Below are 26,937 nucleotides of genomic sequence, written 5' to 3' on the forward strand. Positions count from 1 at the left end.
TGTAACTTCCCCACTGACCCCACTTCAGTGGTAATCAGCTACAACCACCTTCACCTACTCCCCCTCCAAACTATCATCTCTGGGCCTCCTTACCAAGTTCCAGCTGCCCTGTCTCACTGCAACTTAAAAACTACAGTGCTGGGCTGGAGTGATAGCACAGTGGGTAGGGCGTTTGCCTTGCACGAGATCGACGCGGTTCGATTACCAGCATCCCATATGGTCCCCTGAGCAACACCAGGAGTGATTCCTGAGTGCAAAGCCAGGTGTAACCCCTGAGCATTGCCAGGTGTGACAAAAAAAAAGAGAACTACAGTGCACCAGCTGTTTTACCAGGAAATTATCATGTTGCTTCTAACAACCATATGCTATTGATGGGGCCAGAGCAACAGCACAGCATGGAAGGCTCTTGCTTTGCACGTGGCTGACTGGGTTTGATTCCCAGCATCCCATATGGTCCCCTGAGCATCACTAGGAGTAATTCTTGAGTGCAGAACCAGGAGAAATCCCTAAGTATCACTGGGTGTGTACCCCAAACAAACACAATAACCCAAGATATGCTATTGATAACTTTACCACAAGAGGAGGAATATATATAGGACAGATAAATGTGATCTGTGACTACTGCTGTACTCAAAAACTGGAATAACTTGGAATCCCAGTGTTGCTGCAGCTCACATCCACCCACTGAACACACCCACAAGCCTCCACAGTCCAGAAACAGCCCACACAGTGATACCTTCAAGGAGTTGCATCTTTGCAGGCTGGTAGACTTCCTCCATGATCAATTCCCATGGTGAGTGTGTGTGAGGAGCATCTGGGAGGTAAACCTGGGACAGGGAAAAAGCCCAGAGGCACTTTCTACCTCAGTTAGGAAGCTATGGAACTTTAACATCACCAGTCTTCTAATGACAAGACGGTCGGGATTATTGGCCCATGGTCCCTCGACTCTCAGGCAGCCTGAAAACCCCACCCTCTAGGCTCACCAGGTCTCAAGAGCTGCCCTGCAAGGGGAATAAGGAACAGCACTAGGAGCAGAAGAAGAGAAACTGCCACACAAACCACACCAGCTGCCTCGTTGCTGACACCCACCTCCTGACTGTCCTTGTCCTTTCTGCTTAGTTTCTTCATGGTAGCGTGGGTCAGGGCAGGCTCACTGCCCTTGACTTTAAGAGTCCTAACCCCACCCCTTCCCCCATTAAAGGGCCAGCACTTCCCACCACTCCCCCCAGCGCCCGGCATTGAATCTTGGGAAATAGGGAAACAGAATCTAAAGGCTGAAATAAAATCTAGAAAGGGCAAGAGACATAACTTATATTTATAACCACCTAGAGTTGTGAGTATGGTTTAAAGAGATCAATATTCTGGAGCAAATATTTTAAAAGCGGATCAATCTCTCTGTATTCTACATCCTCCTTAGATTGTATTCCATCAAAATTGGATAGGAAATCCCTGGGAGGATCAACAGGAGATTAATTATTTAATAGCCACAGCTACAGATATCAGGGCAGGGCCTTGCAGGTCCCTAAGAACCACCTGGTTCTATTGGCCCTTTGCTGGGTTCCTTTCCCAACCCTTAACTAATGAGGGATGCCTGTGAATCTGGAAGCCAACTGTTCTAGGATAAAGCACTTTTGTATGAGTTTCTCCGATTATCTACCTTCATGGTTGCTCAGATGGAAAGTGGTTCAGATGTTCAAGAGTGAAAAGAAAACACCTAAAGCAAGCACAACATTGCAGCTGTCAGGAAAAGGCAGTACCTAAGTCTCATCTAACCCCAGAGGAACTAGGGTTCTGTGCCCACATTCTGTCTTCAGCTGGACCCTTCATGACTGTAGAAATTTGAGTGAAAAATTAAAGGAAGCAACTTTTGAGCTAGGAAGGGGGCGCAATGTTGTATTGAATAAATGGCCAACCTGTAAGCTCTCAACCCAAGAGACTCTAAAGCTTGGGGGGAAAATAAAGAAAGAAAGCTAGTTTATCTACATCAGAAATGCAAGTTAGGATCTTATGGTTGTGGTGGTAAGACCATGACACTTGGTATCAATAAAGAAAAATATTTGTTTCGAAAGTTGCTATAGGTCAAAACTAGGGGAGGGTAGAATTTAAGTAATTTTAAAGTTACTTAAAAGCTTCTTAAACATCTGAATTGATTTAGGCCTTTTGGTAATCCTATTCAAAAGTTTCTCTCAAGAACCTAATTTATTTTCGTATTATTATTATTGTTATTGTTGTTGTAGTTGTTGTTGTTATTATTATTATTTGGTGGGGCTGCAGCGATAGTACAGCACGTAGGGCGTTTGCCTTGCACACAGACGACCTGGGTTCGATTCCTCCACCCTTCTCGAAGAGCCTGGCAAGCTACCAAGAGTATCTTGCCCACACGGCAGAGCCTGGCAAGCTACCCATGGCGTATTTGATATGCCAAAAACAGTAACAACAAATCTCGCAATGGAGGCGTTACCAGTGCCCACTCGAGCAAATCGATGAGCAATGGGATGACAGTGATACAGTGATTATTAGGTGGGGGTGCTGTGCCAATCCAACAGTGCTCTGGGATTACTCCTGGTTTGTGCTCAGGGAGCACTCCTGATAGTGCTTGCGGGATCTTATGCAGTGCTGGGAATCAAACCATGTAGGCTGTGTGCAAGTCAAATGCCTTAACCCCTGCACTTTCTCTCCAGTCCCTTGTTTGTTATTTTAATTGCCTCATTCTCTCATTTTCCTACTGACCAAACCAAACATTTCTATTATTTCCTCAATGTAGATGATTCCTTCCATTGTTGCTTTCTGACTTTTTACTCCATTATAGTGCATTAAGGTACAATAGACATAATTCCACAAACTCCTCAACCTATGTACAATGGACAATTTTCGACCCTTTATTAACATTTTGTAAACACATCATCAAATCAAGTCTCCTACCTTCATTACTACTCAAATGCCATTCCTGAACACTTGTTGGGCTTTTAAAAAGTGGAAATAGGGGGTAGTGCAATTAGTATAACTCTTATCCTGTGAAATTATTCCCAGTTGCCAACAATTAATTTTTAACCACTATTTGATGTGGTATGGGGGGGCACCTGGCAGTGACCAGGAATTACTCCTTGTTCTGTGCTCAGATATATCTCCTGCTGGTGCACAGGGTGGCATATATGGTGCTGAGGATGAAACCTGAGTCAGCCACACACAAGACTATTTTACCTCTTCAATTTCTAAGCACTGATGTCTTAACTCTAAATGAAAAGGATATGTTTAGTATTTAGTCTGATACTGTTGATTGTACACACCTTAGGTTTCTCTTCTCCCAGAGCTTCCTGACACTTCAGTTTCTTGATTCTTCTTGTACTGTTTGAAACAGTATAGCATACGTCCCTTAAAAAGATGTCTAGCTTAATACCTGTATCTAAAATGTCTGCTATGCTAGCACAATCAGCTGTGCTGTCCCTGCTAATACAATCAGCTGTGCCAGGAGATTCCAGAGCCCCCATCAGCATCACTCCATTCTGCCAATCAATTCCTAGAACTAGCCTAGACACCTCTGCCTTGCAGACTTGGCCCAGCAAGATATTCTATGCATCCTGCTGCCACTCAAATTCGTAGAATTGATCCCACTATTTCTTTTCCTGGATAAGATAAAATTGTTTTACAAACATCTCACTCTCTTTATGTGATTAACTCACAACATTTTGTATACAATGTACTCCCTTCCAGAATTGGCTACACATCTGCCCACTCACCTCCTAGAATGAGCTAGTTTATCAAAAGCAGAAATTTCCCATGTACACAGTCAAGACACAATAAATGCTTTCCTAAGGATGCTAGTCAGACCTCTTTCTCTGGAGGCCCCTCTGTTTCAGTCCAAAAGGTAGGTTTTTTTCTCCTTAATAAACTTGCCCTGCTCTCATTTAAATTGTCTTGCACTCCTGGTAAATTCTTTTACCATGCACCACGCAGACGTGGCTTGGGTTCCAGCTCCTCTCCCTTCACCACTTGGGTCATCCTTCCTTGGCTTCTTTCCTCCTCTCTTCATCCTCTCCATATCCTTCAATATTATTGGTTACACCTCTTTTTCCCCCTTATTAAAGAGTAGTTTTAATCTGAGGGTTCACAAAAAAATGGTGTCATGTTGTGTGGTTTTTAGCAAGTGCATTTTCCTGGAGAGATAGTCCAGAGTATCCATCATCACATTCTCAGAGAAACAGGAATCCTCCGAAAGGTTAAGTCTTCTGCAACGTGGATCCAATACTGAGCACTGGATAACAGGAACTCTTATTAATATTATTCCAATGTCAAAAACAGTATAGTTTTAAAGTACTAATAAGATGTTTAATTGAAAATTAGGCTATATATCACCCCATGCCCATGCATCTATGGCAGCATCCACCTATCCATACCACTCCCACTTGCCTATTATCTTGAATGAGAACTGAAGTCTGAACTATTGTGGGACTGGGATCAAAGTTGGTAAGAACAAGAAGTGATACTACATACCTGTGTGCAATAAAGAATTGTTCGGCAATAAAAAAAAAATTCTTCTTGCAACTTGGTATCCGGGTATTGCTGCAAGCCAAGCCTGTCTGAGAATCTGCAAATAGTAAGTACCAATTCCAAAGAAAATATTCAGAGAGCTGGTAGTAAGAGCATGAGTTTATTGTTTACTCAAGTCACTCAGTGCTGAGTGACTTCTATTTTTGTCAAAAGTTTATCTATAGTACACATGTAAGACAAAACAAAGAATAGTTGTGAGCAGAACAATATAAAAAAGAACAATAATATTGTCTGAAAGTTTATGGAAACACCTCCAAGCATAATCACAGTTTCCATTCTTCTCTGGTCAGGTATCTCTCTGGTCAGAGTAGGTCCCAGGGTAGGTTCCAGGAGACTGGAGGGAAGGGGTGAGGGTCCTTCACCTTAAAAAATGAGTGGGAAGCCCCAGGCTCTGAGCAAACTATCTTCGGGAAGGTACATGTACCTCAGGCTATGAAGTCCACAAATTCTAGCCCACACAAAAGGCTGTGTGTGTGCTCTGTCGGGTTCCAGGTAAACTTAACTTTGAAAGAACAAATATTTATACTAGGCTCCTGGTAACCAAATGTGATGATTCTGGGAAAGCTGGATAAACTGGTGTTTTTAAAAACATATTTATTTATTTATTTGTTTATTTTATTGAGTTATAAGAAAAGTTAACGTTAAAACGACAGCGTTATTTTTTCTGGTTTTGGTGCACAATGCTACTGAACTTCCACTAAGATTAAAGTGCCTAAGACCCTCCATCACTGTCATTATGTCACTTCTCTTTCTCACTCCTCTCTCTCTCTCTCTCTCTCTCTCTCCCTCTTTTTTATAGGAATGTGTTTGGGTTTGGTTTGGGGATATTTATCCTTTGCTTTGTTTGGGTTTGGGGCCAAATTCGATGATGCTCAGGGCTTACTCTTGGCTCTGTGCTCTGGGATCACTCTGGCAGGGCTTAGGGGACCATATGTGATGCCTGGGATTGAACGAGTTATCCATATGCAAGGCAAGCACTCTACCTACTGTACTCTCATCGCCCCTAACCTCCTGTCCTCCCTCCCCCCAGGTTCCCCAGTCTTTTACTGCCACCACTATGCTGGGTAAGCCTCGTTGGCACTACAATTTCTAATGAAATTGTCTATTTCACAGATACCCCATACCAACTGGACAAAACCACTCCTGCTCTACCCACTATTCCTAGTGTTTCAAGGGGGGCAAGAATTTCAAGAAGATCCCACTAGTTTCCCAGACAACAGTGCCCCAAAATTTTAGCTTCCTTCATGGGTTCCTTCCTTCCTTCCTTCCTTCCTTCCTTCCTTCCTTCCTTCCTTCCTTCCTTCCTTCCTTCCTTCCTTCCTTCCTTCCTTCCTTCCTTCCCTCCTTCCTTCCTTCCTCCCTCCCTTACCCCCTTCCTCTTTTCTTCCTCCCTCCCTCCCTCCCTCCCTCCCCTTCCCTTTCTTCCTCAAACCCATTTTTCTAATCTCAGTGCTCAAGTGCTCATCACAATTTTAGTCATTAAATAAACATTTACTGATCACTTTGCTAGGTAAAATTCTCCCTTTTTGGATTTTGGGGGGGGGCGGTATTTTGGTTGTGGGGCCACATCCAGTGGTGCTGGAGCCATTTGGTGCTGGGAACTGAACTTGGGGCTCCTTCCACCAAACGTGTGCTCTAATTGCCTTAACTGCTATACTATTGCTCTGGCCCTTCACATGCCATATTTGTGCTCCAGCTCTTTGAGCTGTTTCCCTCTCCTAAAATTTAATTTAATTTGTAACTTTTAAAATTTTATATATTGCCTAAACTTTGAGTAATTTCTCCCACTGGGGAAAATACTTTCCCGAAGGAGCTTTTAGACTTTGTTTTATTGATCTATAAATAGGTAATGACTCTCAGAAATAAAGTATTGGTCTATAAATGGATAATGACTCCCTGCAAGAGGACTTTAGTACCTCTTTATTTTAGAAAAACTATGCAGGGTTTATCCTTGCCCATGATACAAGTGTCAACAGAGCTGGGCTTTTTGTTGTTGTTGTTCGTCTTTCATTGTTTGTGATTTAAAAAAATTGTTTCGACCCAGGCCCTCAACAGTTCCCTGAGGGCCACCACCACCGGGTGCAAATCCTCAAGCTTAAAGCTCAAGCATAAAGCTCAGAGCAGCCACTGAGCACTGCCTGGTATAGCCAAAAACAAAAACTAAACTGAGAGTTTTTCTACATATTTTCTGAGTATGAAAATCATATTCATTATAAAAATTTAGGCAGTATAGATGATTTTAAAAAATAAAAATTACAAGACCTATAGGGGCTGGAGCGATAGCACAGCAGGTAGGGCATTTGCCTTGCATGCGGCCGAACCAGGTTCAATTCCCAGCATCCCATATGGTCCCCCTGATCACTGCCAGGAGTAATTACTGAGTGCACGAGCCAGGAGTAACCCCTGTGCATTGCTGGGTGTGACCCAAAAAGGAAAGAAAAATTACAAGACCTTTAATTTTAATTTTAGGAGAGGGAAACAGCTCAAAAAGCTGGAGCACAAAATGGCATGTGAGAGGCCAGAGCAATAGTACAGCAGTTAGGCACATGCCTTGCACATGGCCACCCTGGGTTTGATCCCAGGCATCCTATATGGTCCCCCAGCACCACCATGAGTAATTACTGAGCACAGAGCCAGAAGTAACTGCTGAGTATCTCCGGGTGTGCCTACCGCCTCCCAGAAAACCCCTTATATATGGCCCTTCTTCAATCCCTGTCACTAAATGGGTCCTCACTATTACTGAATGTAGCCCTGGTGGCTCCTGAACACCAGGGTCACAGGTGGCACCACACCACACTGCTGATTAAACAACAAACTGTCATATCTGTACTGGTAAGTGGGTAGCCCCTGGTTTTCCCAAACACTGCAGGGGAGATCACCCCAAATTAAATTTTACCATGTACAGCGTTTGTTTCTAGACCTTCTTTATTCAAGTATATATATAAATACAGGTATTTATTTATTTACATAAAGATGTAGTCATTTTGGGGTAGAAGCAATAATACAGAGAGCAGGGCATTTATCTTGCACTCAGCCAACCTGGGTTTGATCCCAGACATCCCTTATGGTCCCCCTAATCACCATGAGGAGTAATTACTGACTGTAGAGCCAAGACCCCTGAGCATAGTGGATGTGGCCCAAAACCAAAACAAAGGTATAGTCATTTTGCATATATTTCTTTGAAATCAGCCTTTTAATTTAACTCTGTATCATGGATAAGAAAGCAATAGCTATACTAAAAGGGATCTATGTAAGTTTTCCAAACTGTTATACTATTTTACAATCACTTGTATCACTTGTAGTCCCGTTGATCTTAGATTTGCTCAAGCGGGCGCCAGTAATGTCTCCATTTGTCCCTGTCTCGAGCTAGTGCAGCCCAATGATATCTGCTTGCTCCAAGAACAGGAAGAGCCGCAAATCATTCATTCAGGAATTTGATGAAAAAATCTGACCATCCAGTTGGTGAGCAGCCACAAGGTCTTCTGACATCCCATGGAATCCAGTCGGTAACAGCTCTAGTCCAGCGGTCGTCTCTGAATCGCATTACATAATTGGCCCATCTGATTTTAGATGCCTTGGCAAATGAGAGAGCATCCCTGATTTTTGACCGTCGACAAAGGTCAGAACTCCAGATTCCTTCTCTCACTTGAGTGAGACATGATATTCCTAGCATAGCTCTTTCGATTCCTCTTTGGGATACCCTAATAGCATTCTCATCCTGTTTGCACTAACATATGCCCAGGTCTCTGAGGCATATGTTAGTGCAGGAAGAACGGTGGAATCAAAAAGATGTGCCCAGAGTCGGAGGTTCTTTTTTCTCTTAACCACTTCTTCGATGCTCTTGAATGCATTCCATGCTGCTCTCTTCCTCCTGTGCAGTTCTGGCACCAAGTCATTCCTTATGTTGATTTCTCAACCCAGGTACACATAGCTGCTGCATTCGAAGATGTTCGTTCCATTGAGAGCAAATGGAGCTTCAGGGACCAGTTCGTTTTTCATGAACATCATCTTGTTGAGATTAAGCTGCAATCCGACCTTTCCACACTCATGGTCGAAGTCGGCCAGCATTTGTGCCGCTTGGCTAATGTTTGGTGTTATGAGAACGATGTCATCAGCGAAGCGGAGGTGGTGTAATTGCCGACTGTCTATCTTCACTCCCATTCCTTCCCATTCCAGTCATCGCATGATGTTGAAGAGTTTCGGTGAAATGGTATCACCCTGCTGCACCCCTCTCTTTACATCAATGACCACTTCCGTGTAGAATGGTGAGATCCTGGTGGTGAATTCACAATACAGCTCGTGGAGGATTTTTATATACTGAGTCTGAACACCCTGTTTGGCCAGGGCTTCAATGACCACCTCAGTCTCAACAGAATTGAAGGCCTTCTTTAATTCGATGAACGTTAGACAGAGCGGCATCTTGAACTCTCACAAAACTTCAATGAGTTTGGTCACTGTGTGGATATGGTCTATCGTGCTGAATCCCCTTCGGGACCTGGCTTGCTCGCATGGTTTTACAATATTTTCTTTTTAAAAAATTCCAATCCTATATTGGAATGATGCCCAGCTTTTTTTTTTTTTTTAGGATTCAGAAATTCTTACTACAGTTTTGACATTTCTCAGGATATGACAGCAAGTCAAGGATATATAGCACTGTAGCACTGTTGTCCCTTTGTTCATCGATTTTCTCGAGCGGGCACCAGTAACGTCTCCATTCTTTTTTTTGAACTGGAAATGCATTATTTATTCATAGATTATAATATTAATATTGTCAAAAAATCAACCCTACTCAAGGCACAATGCATATTTAATTCAGTTCCTATAAAAATTCCCAGGACATTTTTTTTCCTTTTTTTTTAATTTAAATTTTATTGAATCACCATGTGGAGGGTTACAAAGTTCTCAGGATTATGTCAGTTATACAGTACTCAAACACCCTTCCCTTCACCCGTGCCATATTCCATCACCAACCACCCCATTATACCTCCCGCCCCCTCCCGCCCCCCCAGTCCCCGCCCTTGTAAGTGATAAGTTTCACTTCCTTTACGCTTTATCTTGGTTACAGTCCATGTTTCAACACATAATTCACTATTGTTGCTAGGGTTTCCCCCCAAAAAAGAGAAGACAGTCCCACTGTCAAGGAAGCATTTGATGGCTCTCCATTGCTGAGAATGTAGAGATATTAAGTCCCGCTGTTTGTTGCATAACTTTTCTATTTTTTTCCCCCCTCGTCCCGCGCCACCGAGATCACGCCTGTTTAGTAATCACCACGCTGCCTGACAAAGGGAAAACAAACCAAAAGAGATGGTTATTTCTCGTCATCAGCCGGCGTGGGGCTCTGGCTTAGTTGATAGTCTGGTAGAATGTCTGCAAGCAGTTTCTGGAACCAAAAGTAATACGCTGGTATCGGCCCCGGCTCAAGATTCCACCAGCGTCCCGCTGTTCCAAGTACATAATAATTTATTCCCTTGTATCCCATTCCCACGCCACCAGGTCCGTGTCAGCTTAATGGACATCATACTATGGTTAACGCCACGCCGTGTTTCTTCCCGAGAAAGAAGAATATTTCTTCTCAGCCGGCGTGGGGATATGGCTTAGTTCAGTCTATAGAGATGGCTACCACTTTGGTGGCCTTCAATATTTCAGCAAGAGACTTACTATTCTTGTTAGGATTTCCCACCAAAGTCTGACCCGTTAAAAGGGAACCATTTCATATTGGTGATGATTAAATGACAATAGGTTGCGCGGCCATGGCAGCAGCCTCGCGGCTTTGAATTTCTGTATAAAGTCCAGGGAAAGTACAGCCAGAAATTACACGTCGCTACAAACTTTAACCCTATTATGGTTCCCCCAAAGTCCAACCCATTACAAAGGAACCATTTCATATTGCTGATGATTAGATGACATTAGGCTGCCGCGGCCGCGCGGTTTTGGGTTTCTATATAAAGTCCAGGGAAAATTCTGCCTAAAATTCTATCGCTACAATCTTTTACCCTTTAACAAAAAACTTAGTACTATTGTTTGGAGTTTCCCCCCACGTTAAGCCCTGCCAAAAAGGAACATTTACACGTTGCTGACAATCAAGAGATATTAGGTCGCAGCCGCTCGGTTTTGGATTTCTATATGAAGTCCAGGGAAAATTCTTTTGGTAATTTTATCACTCGCTGGCAGCGCCTGGGCCAGAAGCTCCCAGCACACAGTTTGGAGGCATTTTGGGGGCGCCGCTCGTGTCCAAAGTGGTTCAGTTGCCTCCGAGGTCAATCTCGCGCGGGGCCGGAAAGGAGCGTCCCCACATGGCTCTGTGCTTAAATGTCGGCCGGCACAGGGCGGATCCGGGAGTCCCGCCCATCGGCTATCCCGAATGCCCAGCTTTTTCCTCTTTTAATCCATCCTCATGCAATAAAGAAGTTCTTTGGAGACTTTGTACAGTTTGTGTGAGGCAAATGTGATAACCACTACACTACAGAAACTCCTACTTGTTTATGCTCTGGGGTTACTCTAGCCTTCCACAGGGGTGTTCTCAGGGTAAAAACTATGTTGTCCTGGGGATTGAGTCCAAAGCATGCACTCAGTCCTTTTATTTCTCTCTTCCCACCCTAAACTTTTTTTTTTCGTACTGCCTTAACAAGTTACTGCAAACTTGGTGGCTTAGAACAAAACAATTTACCACTTTAGGATTCTATAGGTCAGAACCCAACATAACTCTCCTGGGTTTAAGAGTAAGGCAGTGCTGTTTTCCTTTGTGGAAACTAAGGAAGAATCTGAATTCTTACCTCCAACTTCTACACATCACCCACATTTCCTTACTCATGCCAGCCTCTTCTTTCATTTTCAAATCTTACATGTTACATTCTCCTGGCTGAAGTCATATCATTCTCCAACACCAGGAAATGTTCTTTATTTTATTTTATTTTATTTTTGCTTTTTGGGTCACACCTGGGGATGCACAGGGGTTACTCCTGGCTCTAAGCACTCAAGAATTACCCCTGGCAGTGGTCAGGGGACCATATGGGATGCAAATGCCCTACCCGCTGTGCTATTGCTCCAGCCCCAATGCTCTTTACTTTAAAGGGACCACACATTATATTGAGTTTACACAAACAATTCCTGATAATCTCCCCATCTCAAGGTTTTCAATCTTAATCACATGTGTATAAATTCTCTTACAATTTTGCCATTTTACCTAAATTTATTACCATGTAAGGAAACATTTGCAAGTTCTAGAAATCAGGACACATAACATATTGTGAGGGAGGGAGGCATTATTCTGCCTAAGAGATGATTTGGAGATGAGTTACAATTACTACCAATAAGCCAGTTCTGTATATACTTATGTCGAAAACATCTACACGATATGGTTTTTGTTCTATTTTGTTTTGTTGGGCTTTTTTGGGTCACACCTCACCATGCTTAGGGTTTACTTCTGTCTCTGCACTCAGGAATTAATCCTGGAGGGGGATTAATATGGGATTCTCAGGGGACCATATGGGATGTCAGGGATAGAACATAGCGGGGGCTACATGCAAAGTAAACGCCCTACCCTATGCACTATTGCTCCTGCCCACGACATATATTTTAAGGAAAATAAGTTTGAAAAATAACGATAATAAAACAAAACTGGTTCAAACAAAAGGGGGGGACACATTAAAAAACAAAAACACACAGTACAAAAACATTTTAAGTTTGGGACCTGGGAGATAGTCCAAGGGTAAACTGCTTGCCTTGCATACTGTCCACCTGGGTTTGACCCCAGAACTGCAGACTGTCTCGGGTGCACTGCAAGGAGATAATTCTGAGCAGTAGTTAAGGTATCAAGAAATATAAGGATTGTGAGTTAGTGATTTTTCTTCATTTAATTCTTTATCATTATTAGGGCTGGATCAATAGCACGGCGGTTGGGCATTGGCCTTTCACACGGCCGACCCGAGTTTGATTCCCCCGCCCCTCTCGGAGAGCCTGGCAAGCTACAAGAGTATTGAGCCCACGCAGCAGAGCCTGGCAAGCTACCCATGCATATTGGATATGCCAAAAACAGTAACAATAAGTCTCTCAATGAGAGACGGTACTGGTGCCCCCTCGAAAATCGATGAGCAACGAGATGACAGTGACAGTGATTATCACTGTTACAGATTTCAATGTAGATCAACTTACCATGAATGAGTTTACTTAAAAAATAATTTATCATTTATAAAATTAGCTACAAGTCTACAGTAAAAAGACAAACAGACAGCAAAACCTGAGATGGTTTTGCAGTTTCCAAGTCTGATCCCAAAGAATTTGAGTGGGTGAGGTAGACACACACCACCTACTCCTAGAAGTATGGCAGATGAGAGGTGTTTAAATAAGCACACATGCACAGGGCTGTGAACATAGTATAGCAGGTAAGGTACTTGCTTCACAAGTGGCCAACTAGGATTTGATCCCATATGGTTTCCAGAACCTTCCAGGAGTAAGCCAATGAGCACAGCCAGGTGTGGGTGTGACCCAAAATTAAAACCAAAGAAAAATAAATAAGCACACATGCAGCATTTAATGAAGGGACGAAGAAGTTCCAACAACTGAAATCACTCTATGCATATTTATTGTCCATTCCTTCCCTTCCTTTTCTTTCTCTGGCTCTGTCCCCCCAACCAATCCCATGCTTTCTTTTTAGCTTTATGTACCTCTGGGTAAAGCATTGAAAAACAAACAAACAAAATATTTTTTAAATTGGCTTTTTATTAAACAATTCTTTCTGGTTTCTTTGCTATCTTCTTTCATGCAAAAAGTTTAGAAAAGATCCAAAACATCAGGAAATAGAGGACATAAGAGGTAATATAGGGGCTGGAGTGATAGCACAGCAGGTAGGGCGTTTGCCTTGCATGTGGCCAACCCGGGTTCGATTCCCAGCATCCCATACAGTCCCCTGGGCACCGCCAGGAATAATTCCTGAGTGCAGAACCAGGAGAAACCTCTATTCATTGCCAGGTGTGACCCAAAAAGAAAAAAAAGGGAAAAAAAGGTAATAGAAATCTGATATAACAGGAGAAAACCAGAAAGGATGTCACACTTATTGGCTAGAGGCAAGTGTCAGCTAAGAAAGCTGCAAAGTGAGAAGCTGGGGCTTAGAGGAATATGCTGGGGAAAAAAAAAGGGTCTTCATAGGAGAGTCTAGATTTTTACTACTGCTGTGTTGGAATCCATGTTAGAACTCTGGTTTTCAGTAGGAGTTGGGATGAGAACCTGAGATACAACTCATTTGGGGTTAAACACCAATAAAGGAGGCTGTGCCAGTCACTTAGTCACTGGCTGACATGTTCTTCAGGGACTGTGCCCAGCCCTTCACTTTTGTTGTACCCACAGTATGAGAAGTATTAAGTTTCAGCAATCATCTAGCCCACTCTCCATCTAAGCTGACAATTGATGCTACCTCTAATTATTTTTAGACTTTTAGTGGGTGCTGTGATCTTAACAAACTATAATAATAGTCTTTATATTTAAATTTTTCTCCTTCAAACTGTATATAATATATATCAATAGAGGGATAAGCACCAACATTAATGGTGGTTTATGAAGGGTAGAGAGAAAAATAAGAGAACGTTCACTTTCGCTCAGTATATCTGCAACTTGCATCTTCACAATGGGCCGACATGCATGCACTGGGTTTATAATGAAAATGAATGCTGTAAACTCTTGGTTTTACTGAAAGGAGGATTTGAGAGAAATTAGTATTCATTTATTTAGAAAGCAAGATAATTTTTACTGAGTATAATTTGCTTAGAAAGACAAGAGGGGAAAGAGAAATGTATGTTCAAGAAAGAACACAGGCATCTGCACAGTGGAAAAAAAAGAGTGAAGAGAGAGACAGAGACAGAGAGAGACAGAAAGAGATAGAGACAGAGAGAGGTAGATAAGGAACAGAGAGAGAGAGAGGTGTTCAAGGAAGAACATGGGCTTAAGAAGGAAGCAGGAAAATTAGTATTTTATATATCTATACTGCTTATATTTTATGTCATTTTTATATCATTTCCCCAATAAAAATAAATTGGCAACTGGTGGAACAGGTGTTTACACCAAAATTCCCATGAGACAGAGATAATTCATCAACCTCATATTTAACATAAAAATACTATGAACGTTTTATGCACAAGTTTTTGAATAGGTATATGCTTTCATTTTCTCTTACCTAAGTATCAAGAAGTGGTATGGCTGAATTATAATGAAGAGAATATGTTTAACTTTTAAAAAAACTATCAATCTATTTTCCAAAGCAATTGTACCATTTTACACCCCCACTAGAAGGCAAACGCCCTACCCGCTGTGCTATCTCTCCAGCCCCCACCCCCACTAAAAGGGAATGAGAGTTCCACTTCTTCTATTTTCTTGAAAATACCTAGCATTTTGGATAAATATTCATTGTAAAAAATTTTTGCCTTGCACACATCTGACCCGGCATCCCATATATGGTGCCCTGAGCACTGCCAGGAGTAACTTCTGAGTGCAGAGCCAGGAGGAACCCCTGAGCATTGCCGGGTGTAACCAAAAAAAAAAAAAGCAACAAAACAATAAAAACAATTTAGCAAAGAAATATATGGGGAAATCCACCTGTTAATACCACTACTGTGAGATCACACAAATCTCTATGTTGGTAGATTATTTTTAGATGTTTTCCCTACTAGGCAAACAGTTCTCTCTCTGTCTCTGTCTCTCTCTCTCTCTCTTTGTGTGTGTGTGTGTGTGTGTGTGTGTGTGTCTGTCTGTCTGTCTGTCTGTCTGTCTGTCTCTGTCAGCTTTTTTTCTTAGTAAAGTAACAGTTTTAGAAGACCAGGAAGATAACTCAGAAGACTGAAGCACACTCTTTGCAGATGAGAGCTTCAGATGTGGTCCCTGATACCACACAGGCCCTGGAGCACTGCTGGGATTGACCCCAAGCACCGACCAACAACATTTTTTATTTGTTTGCTTTTTAGTATTTTTGGGCCACACTCAGCTGTGCTCAGGGCTTACTCCTGGCTCTGTGCTCAAGGCTCATTCCAGGTGGGGCTTAGGGGATTATAAGTGGTACTGCGGATCAAACCTGGATCAGCTGTGTGCAAGGCAAGCTCCCTACCTGCTGTACTATCTTTTTAACACCTCCTTCATTACCTTTTCAAACATTTTCTTCGAATAATAGATCAAAATATATTTTAATAAAATTTTTCTACCAAAAAAAGTCTTGCCTTTTAAACGAACCTGAACACTTTAGCTTTTGTAAGTACAATCAGGCAATAATTAAGGGAATAATTTTTCAATGCCATTTGCAAGCAATTTATTTTTTCAGTTTTGAGGCCACACCTGATGGTGTTTGGGGCTACTCTAAGCTCCATGTTTTGAGGTCACTCCCAGTGGTGCTCAGAGAACAGGCCCAGGCCTGGACTGAACCCAGGCCTCTTGTATGCAGTCTATTGAACTATTTCTCTGGTTCCAATATCCCTTGAAAACTTAATACCAATAAAGCTAATAAGTAAAACAAAGACGAAAAGGGGGAAAAAATTAAAAGAAATAACAACAAAGAAACAATTCAAAACAAAAAATGAAAAAAAAATGTTAAAAGAAAAACTAAGTGAACAACATTAGTAATTGCTGTATACTTCCTACCCATTGTATATAACACTATACGTTAGAAACTGAAACTCCTTGTTTATCTTGTTTCTTTAAATCTGTGGAGAGCACATTTCTCTGGTTTTGATATGGCCTCCACAATTGGGATTATTAAATAATCTACAAATATGTAAGAGAAATTCAGAAAATATTTGTTACTATCCTTGAGGAAGCATAACCCAATTCCCTTCAACTGAAAACTGTGGTGATTTCCAAGATCTCTGCCTCGCCCCTGCAGCCCCACAGCTAACTTCCTTTCTCACTACTGCACTCTGAGGACACTCCCTCAACTCAGCCACCTGTGATAGTAGAATTTATTTTTTTTTGGGGGGGGGGTGAGGCTCCTTTAACTCCAACACCATTTACAAAAAAACTGGGGACGAGAGTGATAATACAAGAGGGTAGGGCTTGTATACGGCCAATTCCTGCCATCCCCTAAGGTTCCTTAAGCACTACCAGGATTAATTCCTGAATGCAGAACCATGAGTAACCCCTGAGCATTGCTGAATGTGGCCCCCAAACAAAAACAAAAACAAAAAAACACTTCCCCAAAAGAAATTCCCAAAAAATTCTTTCCTGAAGGGGTTAGGAAGCAAAATGACCTGTCAAACTTTTTCAAAAGTTGTACCATTCCACATTTCTTGTATTTTCCAAGTGTCTGGATGAAACCCCACACTGTCCCCTGGATGCCTTGAAGTTAACCTGGACTAAATTTTCTTGTCCAACGAACCAATCGTCTATTCTTGGATTGAAATTATTAACCGAATTTCTTTCCCTTTTGGAGGGAGAGGTGGCTGGCCACACCCGGCGGTACTCAGGGGTTACTCCTGGCTCTGCACTCAGGAATCACTCCTGATGGTGTCCTGGGATTCCTAAATTGGCAAGCCCCTTACCCACTGTACTATGGCTCCAGCCCTAACCAAACTTCCTGTTGAGCAGGGTACCATTGTTCAGAACTGGCACCATGATCTCTCTCTGTTAATAGTCTTTTTGGGTTTCCGGGTTTTCACAGAACGGAAACAGTCAGGGCCTAGGCTCTCAATTCACTTGAGTATATGGCAAACAAGTCTCTTCGCATCTGGGGGGTGGGGGTGGGGGCGGTGAGGTGGGGGGAATTGCTTCTCTCATTGTGGGCTCTCTACACCAAGAAGCATCCAACTAGAACTTTTGGGCAGCTGCTCCTCCCCACCCCCACGCCCCCACACACCCAGATCCGGAGGCGCCAATTTTTAGACTGCGACCCCACCCGGTCCAATCCTGCTTTCGAAGCGCCAGAGACTTTACAAGAAAAAGAAACCGAAAGCTGGAAAGTCCCCTTTTCTAACCTGGCCAAGCACCTCCAGCTAGGATACCGATGACGGCGCCCGCAGCTCGGGTTCTGATTGGAGGCTCCAGCGGCTATAAAAGGCGGTCCAGGCCCCCGGACTCGTATTGTCGACCGCCTGTGCCACCAAGCGCGATGGCTTCGCCAGTGCCTCTCCTCCTCTTGGTACTCCTCTCTCTGTCGGGTCTGGAGGCCGTCAAGCGTGAGTGTCCCCTCCTTCCTTCCCCGCTCTCCGAATACTCGGTGCAACTTTGGGCGCTCTTGGAAGCAATTCCTCCCAGACTCGCAACTTCTTTACAGGCCAGGGACTGGCCTCGGGCTCGGTGTCCGGGAGTGGGGAGGGGTGCGGGCCCAAGCTACACCAGCTTCTCTTTTCCCCTTGGCCCGAGCTGGGGGCAGGAGAGATCGCGCCGGCCGGGCTGCGCCAGGGCCTGATAAACTGCTGCGACCCGTGGAAGCGGGCGGCTTTCGGGCTCTTTTGCGGGATCTCTCACCTCCCGGGCGCAGCTGGAGGGGAGGGCGGGTTGACCGGCGTAGACCGCGGGAGGATGGAAACTGAGCTTTGCGCTTTGGAGAAATCAGTCTGCTGCGCCTCTGGCGCAGAAGCAAGGAGGCAGCCGCTTTCTGGCCACGCGAGTCGGGTCCCCTTGTTGCTTCCCACTCCGCGTAATTAACGGACCCCAAAAGGGCAGGAAACGGGCTCTTGCAGAGTGACTGTGGGGTTAGGTCTTTCCGTCTTACTGAACCTTTACATTACAAGTCACCTTTAATAATAATAGAGCGCTCCCTGCCATCAACTCCTCTATCGGAGACGTCCTGTGCTTTCTGTCCTGTGGGTGGGGGGAAGCGGTGGGGGGCCGGTTATGTGGAGTTGTAATCCTTTAGCTTTTCACCTTCTCACCTTCCAGTGGGAGAGTTCTCAGAGGCCAGATGGCCAGCCCTGCGTCAGCAGTTGCCTTTTGCTTTCCCTGCCCGCAATGGAGGACTTTTTCCTCTTTGGCACTTAGCCTGGTGCCTTCTAAGATGAACTGAGCCTCCACTTTCAGTTTTGAAAACCTAAGGTTTATTCGTTTGGGAGGTTGTAAACCACGGATAAAGGTCATCAAAATGGATTACTCAAGTTGCATGTTCAGGACCACACCTAAGTAACTAATTAATAAATACCCCATAGTATACTCTCATTTTTTTTCCTTCTCACAAAAGCTTCTGTGAAGCATTTTCCCATCATGGGAAAAGGTATTAAATTTATAATTTATTTATGAAACAAAATATAATATCCACACATCATTATTGATATTTGCCGGTGACTACAGATACCCTTATGAAAATAACACAGTGACATTTAAAAAAATCCTGACCTGGCCTCCTGGAAGTAGACTATAGACCAAACATGATGGCCGCTTGGTATCTGTATTACAAACCATAACATCCGAAAGGACAGAGAGAGTAAGAGGGAATGTGCCTGCCACAGGGGGGGTGTGGGGTGGGGGGAGGAGATACTGGGAACATTGGTGGTGGAGAATGGGCACTGGTGGAGGGATGGATACTCAAACATTGTTTGACTGAAACGCGATCATGAAAGTTTGTAAGTCTATAACTGTATCTCATGGTGATTCATAAAATAAAATAAAAAATTTTTTTAAGTTCAAAAAAAAATCCTGATTTCAAAATTTTCCTAAGTAATACATGTCACACATAAACCACTTTTGGAAGATACATAAGAAATGAATAATGCTGATTGCATCTGTGTGGGGAAGGGGGCCAGCCTATTTCCACCTTCTCCTGTTTAGGTTTTATTTTGTTGTGTACATAAATTAAATTTTTAGTTAATCTCCGAAAGTCAAAAAAATCTCTCCTAAAGTCACAGAGCAAGTCAGTGGCTGAATCCAGTTACACCCAGACCTGTCTAATCCTTGTTGTCTCTGAAAAGATCACTGTGATTTTCTTGTAGAACCCAGCCTGACTCTTCAAAAAAAGACTTCCAGGCAGTACGAACCTGTACTTTGGCATCCTATCATTTATGATGCATGAATTGGGGTGTAGGGGGCACACCCAGGGTACTTAGGTATACTCAGAGAAATGTGATGCCAGGGATCTAACTAGGGTTGGCTGCAGGCAAGGCAAGCGCCTTAGCCACTGTACTTGTCTTGGCCCCTACTGTACTAATGCAAAGAGCTTTCTGATTTAGCTTTATTTTTAACTATGGAGTGGAGGGGGTGCTTTGTGGAAAACCCCAGTCCCACTACCAGTGGTGCTAGTAACCTTTCCTTTAATAATAAGGTATTTCTAGAGAGGTGCACCTAGTTGGAATACCTGGTATTTTGCCTTTTTCCTAATATCCATTGTCATAGATAAAAAGTTTCCCTTAATATGTTTATTTTAATTATACACATGGATTAGGGAAGTTTTGTTTAGTAGCAGATGATTATCTTCAGTTAGGATGAAAAATATAGTTTATCATATTTTCTTTATTTCTATGAATGGTCCAGTCACACATCCCAATTTTAGAAACCATTATACTATCATATTATGTGATGGTCCCAATATGGTTAGATATCATGGTCAGTTGAGGGTGGAAATTAAAAATCCTCTCTCATGATCTTACTTGATCATAATGGAGCATTTTTTCTCTCCAATTTGCAATAGTCCTCACCATTCCATGTCATATATACAAAACCTAATTTATTCAATTATGGTAACTGTGTCAACTTCTGTCAGGCATTTAAATTTTGTGAGTTTTTTATTGTTTTATTTTGTTTTGTTTTTGTTTTCTAATCATATAGGGATATGGTGTGTAAACCCTGGTCAAGATAAAGAGGTTGTATTTTGTAAAACATATGTTGGGTTGAAACAGTTAGGAACCTGAACAAGGTAATTACAGCAACAATAACACCTGCCTTTAATAGAGCAATTGTTGTATGCCAAGTACTATATAATGCATATTGGGAAGCACTAAGTGGAAGATGCAAAAAAAGTGGAAGAGATAAGAAAAAAATCCAAGTACTGAAACAAGCTACCATAACATGAGTCATTTGATGGAACCAGTATGGGGGGGGTGTCTTAAGTGAAAAACAAAGACTGTAAAGCAGTTTGAGGTCAGATCACATATATTTGAGCAACAAGAAATTTTTTTTGGGGGGAGGTTTGGGTCACACCCGGCGACACACAGGGGTTACTCCTGGCTCATGCACTCAGGAATTACTCCTGGCGGTGCTCAGGGGACCATAATGGGATGCTGGGAATTGAACCCGAGTCGGCCGAGTGCAAGGCAAATGCCCTACCCGCTGTGCTATCGCTCCAGCCCCAACAAGAAATTTTTATAGCTGAGAAGCTATCAAAAGGGCCTGTGCAAGGGAGATTATGTGGGAAACAAAATAAGTTATGATTATCCCTTTAAATGGAGATAGCCTTTTGGATAAGTGGTATCTTGTTTGTTCAGAGTAGAAATGTAACTACTACTTTAGGAGAAATGAATGGATATATTTAAATACTTGGTTCTGGTAAAGTATTACACCAGGCTCACCTCAATTGTACTAACACTCTCTGATATTTTTAATTTGTCTCTCTATAATGTTCCTAGGTACTCCAAAGATCCAAGTTTATTCTCGCCACCCACCTGAGAATGGAAAACCAAATTTCCTGAATTGCTATGTGTCTGGATTCCACCCACCCCATATTGAAATAGAATTGCTGAAAAATGGAGAGAAGATGAAGTCAGAACAGTCAGACCTGTCCTTCAGCAAAGATTGGTCTTTCTATGTTCTGACCCATGCTAACTTCACTCCCACTGCTGAAGATATGTTTGTTTGCAAAGTCACTCACGAAACTCTCCCTGAGCCCAAGATTGTTAAGTGGGGTGAGTTCAAGTTCTTTCCTTAGCTGCTATTATTTTCAGTTTAGCCACTGTATAAAGTTGGTTTCATATTAAAAATTCTACATAATGTTACCTAAACTATGATAAAACATGCATTTAAATAGAGAAGAATTAAAAATAAATAAAAATTATTACCGGGGGAAATCAGCATGCTGGAATTGATAGGGAATGTTATTAAAGCTCTGGTTGGTGGCACTTGCTGGCACTCTGCCTGGCATGATCCCTAAAACTGGCTTCCTGCAGTGAGAGCAGGGAGCCTCAATAGCACTCATACAAATGCAGACTTACTCCCAGAGTTTCTTACCTTATAACTTCCTTGAGCTTTCATGGCAACTCCTGGATACTTAGGACCAATGAGTCTGTAAAACTTGCTGTTCTCGTGCCCTACCCTCCTGGCCTCTTCTATTACTCGGACAGGGATGGGAATCTAAGACTAATAGACAGAGATAGATCCTGCTGTGTCTAAGCAAGGAGTTTGTGGTCAAAACAGCTAGTTATTCCTGCCTTATTTATAATTGTTTGAAACACTTGTTAATACATAGTATTTAAAAAGTAAAACACTGGTTTATTTTGCCCATTTTCTTTTTCCTAGATCGTGACAACTAACCTGAATCAAGGAGGTAAGTTTCTGCTCTTTAAAAAATGCTTTTCTCAGGACTGGAGAGATAGTACAATTGCTAAGGGCCTTGCCCTGTATGTGGCTGACTTGGGTTTGATCCCCAGCACCAGTATGTTTCTTCAAGCACTGCCAGGAGTGATCCTTGAGCATAGAGCCAGGAGTAATCCCTGAGCACAGCAAGATGGAGGGAAAGAAGAAAGCTTTCTGAATTCCCTGTACCATACAGTTCCCCCTTGCATACTGCCTCTAGCCCTCATGACCACTAGCACTGCTGAGAAGGGCCCCCTCTTCCAAATAAAAGGAAAAAAAAAAGGAAATCAAACACACAAAAGAATTACTTCTTTTGTTTCACTATTTTAGGGATTATTTTTTAACTCTAACACTCATAGGTAGGATATTGGTGAGTAGTAGTTCAGAAAAAAAAAGTATACAATGAGGGAGTGATTTCATCTCCTGTGGAAAGGTGTGAGGAAGTGCTGTGGCGGTCCCTCTAACATTGACCCTCTAAAAAGAAGTGCCAGTTTCCCAATTGACTACCACATTTCCTTCTACTTGTTGATTTTAGTGGTTATGCTTATGAGATCTAGTAAAATTGCCATGATCTGAAGAGGGAAAATTTCTTTGTTTCCTCCTCCTCTGAAATGACTCAACAGAAAAATTAAAAATGGGAGCACCGAGGTGATGCTGTGCTGTGACCAACACAGGCAGCCAGTTACTCACAGGGTTCTATCTTTCTTCTGTTATTTCTACATTGGACATCTCTAGATCTCTAAAAAAGTAACCTGCTCAGTAGTAGAGCATCTTCCTCCCAAGTGTGAACCTGTGCACTTTATCCCTTGCATTGGCCATGGGTGGGGGGTCAGGAGAACCACTATTTTCCTTTGAACAGTGGTTATTTATTCTTCATCCAGAAGAGAGATGAAGTCCTGCAGATGTCCCATTCCTTTGATTTCTTGTATAGCCTTAAGTATCCAGATTCAGTGTTTGCCTGAATCTAGAAGCTTCTAGTTCCATAAAAAAAGAAAAAATGGAAATATTGTTTTGTTTTAATATAAAGATACTGCAATAAAAGCATCTGTAAACATCATTAGTAACAAAAGGTGATCCTGCTGTGTCTAAGCAAGGAGCTTGTGGTCAAAACAGCTAGTTATTCCTGAAATAATTAGTTGGATTTATGTGTTTTCTTTTAGAGTTGAAAAATAGAAAATACAGATTTCAATTATTCCATACATTGGGGTTCCTGTGTATCACAAGGAAAGGAAGACATATTGAAATCTGTTCTATTCTAGGACAGGGACATTAATTCAAGAAAACATCATAGAGAAAGCATGGCTTTTCCACTCACACAGCTACTACAATGCTTTTCCTTACAAGCTGTTGGAAAACTTAATGAGATAATCTAGTGGGGTATGCTTGCCTATAGGCCTAGAAAATTTTCTGCAGCTACTTCTTTTACAAGTGGCAATTTACACAGCAGAAGTTAGATAGATACAGTGTTTTGCTATGTATTCTAAATAACTATTTGCAAATAAACACTTTTAATTTTTTTTCAGGCTTGAAGATGCTTCATTTGGATTGAATTAATTTCAAATTCTTCTACTATTGTTATAAATGCTTTCATGCTTTACTTCTGGCAGTCAAGAAATTTATGAGTGTTAATACAAATATCACCTTCTTCATAATTTTACTATGCCTCCATGTTTGACCTGTCTGCTTTATAACAATAACTTGATGTTAACACCAAAGAGGCAGGAGGAGAAATATGGAATACCAACATCTTGGTCAAATCTGAGCAGTTCAGTCACTTCTATAACAAATACTATATGGGAAGATAGTCAAAGATATAGCTTAATGATAAATCACTTGACAGTATAAAAAAGCAGTGTGACTTTGTGACTGTTAAGTACTGCTCTAGACTTGATGCCTGACACTGGAGGAAATGATTTCTTTAAAAAGATTGTTAATCTATGCTTACAATAAATCTCCAATTTGTACGCATTGCTAAGATTATCGAAGTGAAATTCTGGAAAGATTGAGTAATAAAATTTGTTGTGGAAAAAACTATTTGTTCTATGAAATTCGTATTTTCTCTTTGCAAGTATTAGAGGTGTGATTTTTGCATAATATTCATTTATCTACCAGCAATTCAAACAGTGGTGAAAATTGGTGTGTTCCATTTCTTATATGTCACTCCCTCTCAAATTGCTTTGTTTTCAAACAGGAAAATAATCAATCCTTAGATGTCACTTGGAACAGAACATAGACTTCAGGCAGCAGGATTTGGCTCACAGTGGAAGTGCCATTGCGATCTGCATCTTTCAGATGAGAAAGAGTCTAGAGAAATTAGATAGTTTAAGGTGACAGATTTGGCTTTTACCCAGATTTCTTTCCCCAACTCAAGACAAATTGAATGTATAGGCATTATATTAAGCAAAAGTATCTGAAGGATTAAAGGATAGAATATTTTAGCACGCAATAGATGTACTGTAAAAAAATATTAACGCGCATGTGCGTGGAAGGGGATGTGTGTTTGAAGGCTCTGGGGCGGTTCTCTCTCTCTCTTTCTCTCTTTCTCTCTTTCTCTCTTTCTCTTTCTTTCTTGCTACTCACATTCGGTGCTTTCGAGCCACTGTGTATGGAACAAATCGGGATGGCTCCTCCTTTGTGCTCTGCTTCTGTGTGCCGCTGTGCTGTCTTCTGTCTGTCTCTCTATCTCTGACTCTGTCTCTAGTCTCTCCTCTGGTCCCTTCTGACCCCTCTCTGTCTCTGTCATCTCTCCTCTGGTCTCTTCGGATCTCTCTCTCCAGAGCCCTTCTCCTTCTCTCTCTGGAGACCTTCTTGCTCTTACTTCTGACTCTGACCCTTACTTCTGACTCTGACCCCCTCCACTCTTATTTATATAGCAATCACATAGGATGGTGACAGAAGGGAGGGTGAACATTAACAAATCAACAAAGAAAGATAAGGCCACTCCTCCAGAAGATTAACTCAAGGATAAAATCTCATCTAAGGAGATTACTCTAGATTACTAGGAGATCCACTTAAGGGCGGGATCCCATCTAGGGTGTGTTGCTTTCTTCTTTCCTCAGCTAGTAATCTACTTAATTCATTGTAGTAAATCTGCTTCTAGTATTTCTAGCAATGTCATTCTGTATGAGCACAGTAAGAGATATATCAAACTTAAAGTTTGGTTCTTCCTGAGGACATCTCACTATATTCCAGACCACAGTCATCAGGCCAGGTTAGTCTTCCTAACCCCAACAGGGTCCTAGTCTCGTCATTACTTTTGAATCATAACAGCTTTTGTCTATGACCATGCTCTCAACTTATAGTTGAGTATTGTGGCACTTTGGCCTGGCCCATTTCAATGCCAGGGCAGTTCACAGCTTGCCCTGGGTCCATTCTATCCCTCGTCGGAACCCTGCTTTTGGGGTGCTAGGAACTAAGAGCAACTGAGTCGAGAAAGCAGATGCCGAGGAGTATTATTGGAGTCAATCAACTCCCAAGTTACAAAGCATAATATTAACTGTCTTCCTGTGTCCATACAAAAAGGACATTACTTTAAGGTAAACTAAGTTCCATGCAGCAAGGCTGAAAGGACAAAACCCAATGTTATCCTACAATGTACTTCAAATGAAACATTTAGATTTTTAAATTTCAAGGCATAGTTCATACATGTTGTCCAACTTTGTACATTTGTTTATTTGTCCAACAATTTGATTTAGCTAGGGCTAGGAACTGCCAAGGTAAGTAAAACACCACACTGCTCTCAATTTGCTCAGTGCAGTGGAAAGGCAGTTATCAACTCAAACAATTAAAATACAACCTGATAGAGTACAACATAAATATACCCAAAGAGATGGTAAAAAAATATGTTTAGAGAATACTGGTTAGGTGGATGTTAAGGAAAATCATTTGCTTGAATGGAGAGTTGGTAATTAATTGGCTGGTCTCCTAATTGGAAAGTGGGGCAGGGGCAGGAGGGAAAATTATGAGTATCACAGGATAATGGATATGGATAATTCCAAACTGCAAAGCAAGAGTAACTGGAGAAAAACTGGTAGGAATTTAGCGGAATATATTGAGAGGTAACTTATTTAGAATCTTCACTCTCCCTTAGATGTACATTAGAATCACGTGTTGAACTTATTTAGAATATTAACTATTTTGTTTGTCTTATCTCCAACATGCCAACCTTTCTGTGGGTTTGAATCTGCACACAGATCCCAGAAGCCTTCCTGAAGACTGAGGAGGGATCATTAGAAAGATAGTACAGAGATCAATGTGCTTATCTTGCATGCTACTGATCAAACTTTAAATTCCTGCATCACATATGGTCCCCTAAGCACCACTAGAGGGTCACTCCTAAGCACAGTGCCAGAAATAGCCCCTGAGCACCCTGGATGTGGTCAACTACCCGCCCCCAAAACCCTATTATGGTATACATTATTTCAGTGCTCTAAAAATCCTCGGTGTCTGCTTACTTGCCCCACTTGCTCCTTATTCAAACCTTGGCAACCACAAATTGTTTTTACTGTTTCTATAATTTTGCCCTGTCATACATAAAGTTCAGATCATAGACTGTCATCTTTTCAGATTCTCTTCTTTCACTTAGTAGATTAAAGTTTCTTCCATGTCATTTTATGACTTGACAGCTCATTTTGTGGCATATTGAATAATATGCCATTATCTGGATTGCTACAGTCAATTTTTCCTTTCACTTATTTTTATTTGGGCTACATCTGGCACTGGACTAACTTTGGCTCTACACTCTGGAATTACTTCTGGCAGTGCTCGGGGGACAATATGGAATGCCAGGTATCAAACCTGGGTTAGCTGCATACAAGGCAAAGTCCTACCAGTGTACTATCACTCTGGTATCTCCATTCACTTATTGAGGCCTTCCTGCTGTCCTGCTTTTTTGACTTCCAATAAATGCTTTACTTGGAGCTC

At 42.0% G+C, this 26,937-nt stretch overlaps 1 protein-coding gene and 1 non-coding gene across 2 annotated transcripts; both read left to right on the top strand.

Annotated features, from left to right (window-relative positions):
• Positions 1–17,542: 17,542 nt before the first annotated feature.
• Positions 17,543–24,045, top strand: B2M (beta-2-microglobulin). Its single transcript, XM_004609795.2, has 4 exons — positions 17,543–17,693; positions 21,072–21,347; positions 21,958–21,985; positions 23,538–24,045. Exons 1-3 carry the CDS (start codon positions 17,627–17,629, stop codon positions 21,969–21,971), a joined length of 357 nt encoding a protein of 118 aa, XP_004609852.2. The 5' UTR covers positions 17,543–17,626; the 3' UTR covers positions 21,972–21,985; positions 23,538–24,045.
• LOC129404024 (small nucleolar RNA SNORA29) lies at positions 22,506–22,643 on the top strand. Its single transcript, XR_008629635.1, has one exon. It is a non-coding gene; the product is annotated as a small nucleolar RNA SNORA29 (small nucleolar RNA).
• Positions 24,046–26,937: the final 2,892 nt, after the last annotated feature.

This window comes from Sorex araneus, chromosome 3, assembly GCF_027595985.1.
Source record: "Sorex araneus isolate mSorAra2 chromosome 3, mSorAra2.pri, whole genome shotgun sequence".
NCBI classification, from domain to species: Eukaryota; Metazoa; Chordata; class Mammalia; order Eulipotyphla; family Soricidae; genus Sorex; species Sorex araneus.